The sequence below is a fragment of the Eurytemora carolleeae genome, unplaced genomic scaffold, assembly GCF_000591075.1.
Source record: "Eurytemora carolleeae unplaced genomic scaffold, Eaff_2.0 scaffold1232, whole genome shotgun sequence".
Lineage (NCBI taxonomy): Eukaryota > Metazoa > Arthropoda > Copepoda > Calanoida > Temoridae > Eurytemora > Eurytemora carolleeae.
The window spans coordinates 102,988-104,143 of record NW_019402179.1 but is presented as its reverse complement, the minus strand read 5'-3'; the positions used below and the strand labels follow the sequence as shown (position 1 = coordinate 104,143).

General features: G+C 31.3%; 1 protein-coding gene across 1 annotated transcript in view; it reads left to right on the top strand.

The window, feature by feature from the left end:
- Positions 1–284: 284 nt before the first annotated feature.
- LOC111718128 (rho guanine nucleotide exchange factor 11) overlaps positions 285–1,156 on the top strand; it is a gene marked incomplete in the record, with an annotated part of 7,728 nt that continues 6,856 nt past the window's right edge. The window contains 1 exon segment of the mRNA XM_023493636.1: positions 285–470. Coding sequence (XP_023349404.1) covers positions 415–470 — 56 coding nt within the window.

Sequence of the window (1,156 nt, the reverse complement as noted above, 5' to 3'; positions counted from 1 at the left end):
TATATATCTGTCCATCTATTTATCTATCTATCTATCTTTCTCTGAAAATTATTTTCTGCGCCTGCGCGAAGGTGCAGTCTCAGGGCCTGAAGTGTACACTAGAAATGACGTCAAATAGAGATACAGACATCCTTCCTACAAGATGGAGAATATAGGTCCAACTAAAATCTGTTTATTCAGAATATATATCTAGACTAAAAAGTTGTAAATTTAGTAAGATCGAAAGATTGTATTTAGTGAACAGTGATATCGATACGCGTAATTGCTAATGTATTCTTCAAGTGCAGCCATTTTATAATCATAATTTTCTTTTCAGATTTTGTTTAGTTTTTGTTTTCTTGAGTTTCTCCATTTTTGTGGTATGAGTTGATTTTGTATAAATGTTGCTATGATACTAAATTACAAGAGTGGAATATGTCTGCAGCAGAACCAACCAGCCAGAAGAAACGTACTTTAATCGTTCACAAGGAAAATATTTCGTAAATTATTTTCATTTTTTATTTTGTAATCTTTTGAGTCTAAAACATATGACTGGGATATCGGGACTCTCGGGACACGTAAGGGTAATTTCCTANGAAACTCCTTCTATCTTATATAATAAAACAAGACATTTGTATATATATATATGCATGCCTATAGACTACTGGACCTATTGGGATGAAATTTTTTGTGGACACTCATTGTTTGCCAGGGGGTGTTACAGGCTAAAAAATCGTAATTTTTTTCTTTTTTTTAAATGTTCTCTTTTTTCCACGGGCAACGCCGGGCCTCTCAGCTTATAGTTAATAATAAATAAAATATATCCCCCTGCACCCTTTACTTTTACCTTTTTAACTTCTGAACAAATGGTATCGTTGAAAAGCAATAATGCTCTGCACATATGTTTAATATCAATTTATATTTTTTATGTTTACTCATTTTACCTTTGACAGAAATTTTGAGTAATTTCATTAATTGATTAATTTTATAGATCAGTTATGATAATTTCTTTGATTTAACGAATCTGTCTTAGAGAACGTTTTTTGGACACTGTACATAATATACATGACTTCGAATTCGTGTATGTTCAAAATAAAATTAGATATCAATAATTTTATTAAACTTTAGGGGTTGGATTAAACAAGATTTTGTTTTGGCCAAGCGCTGCCTTAGGACA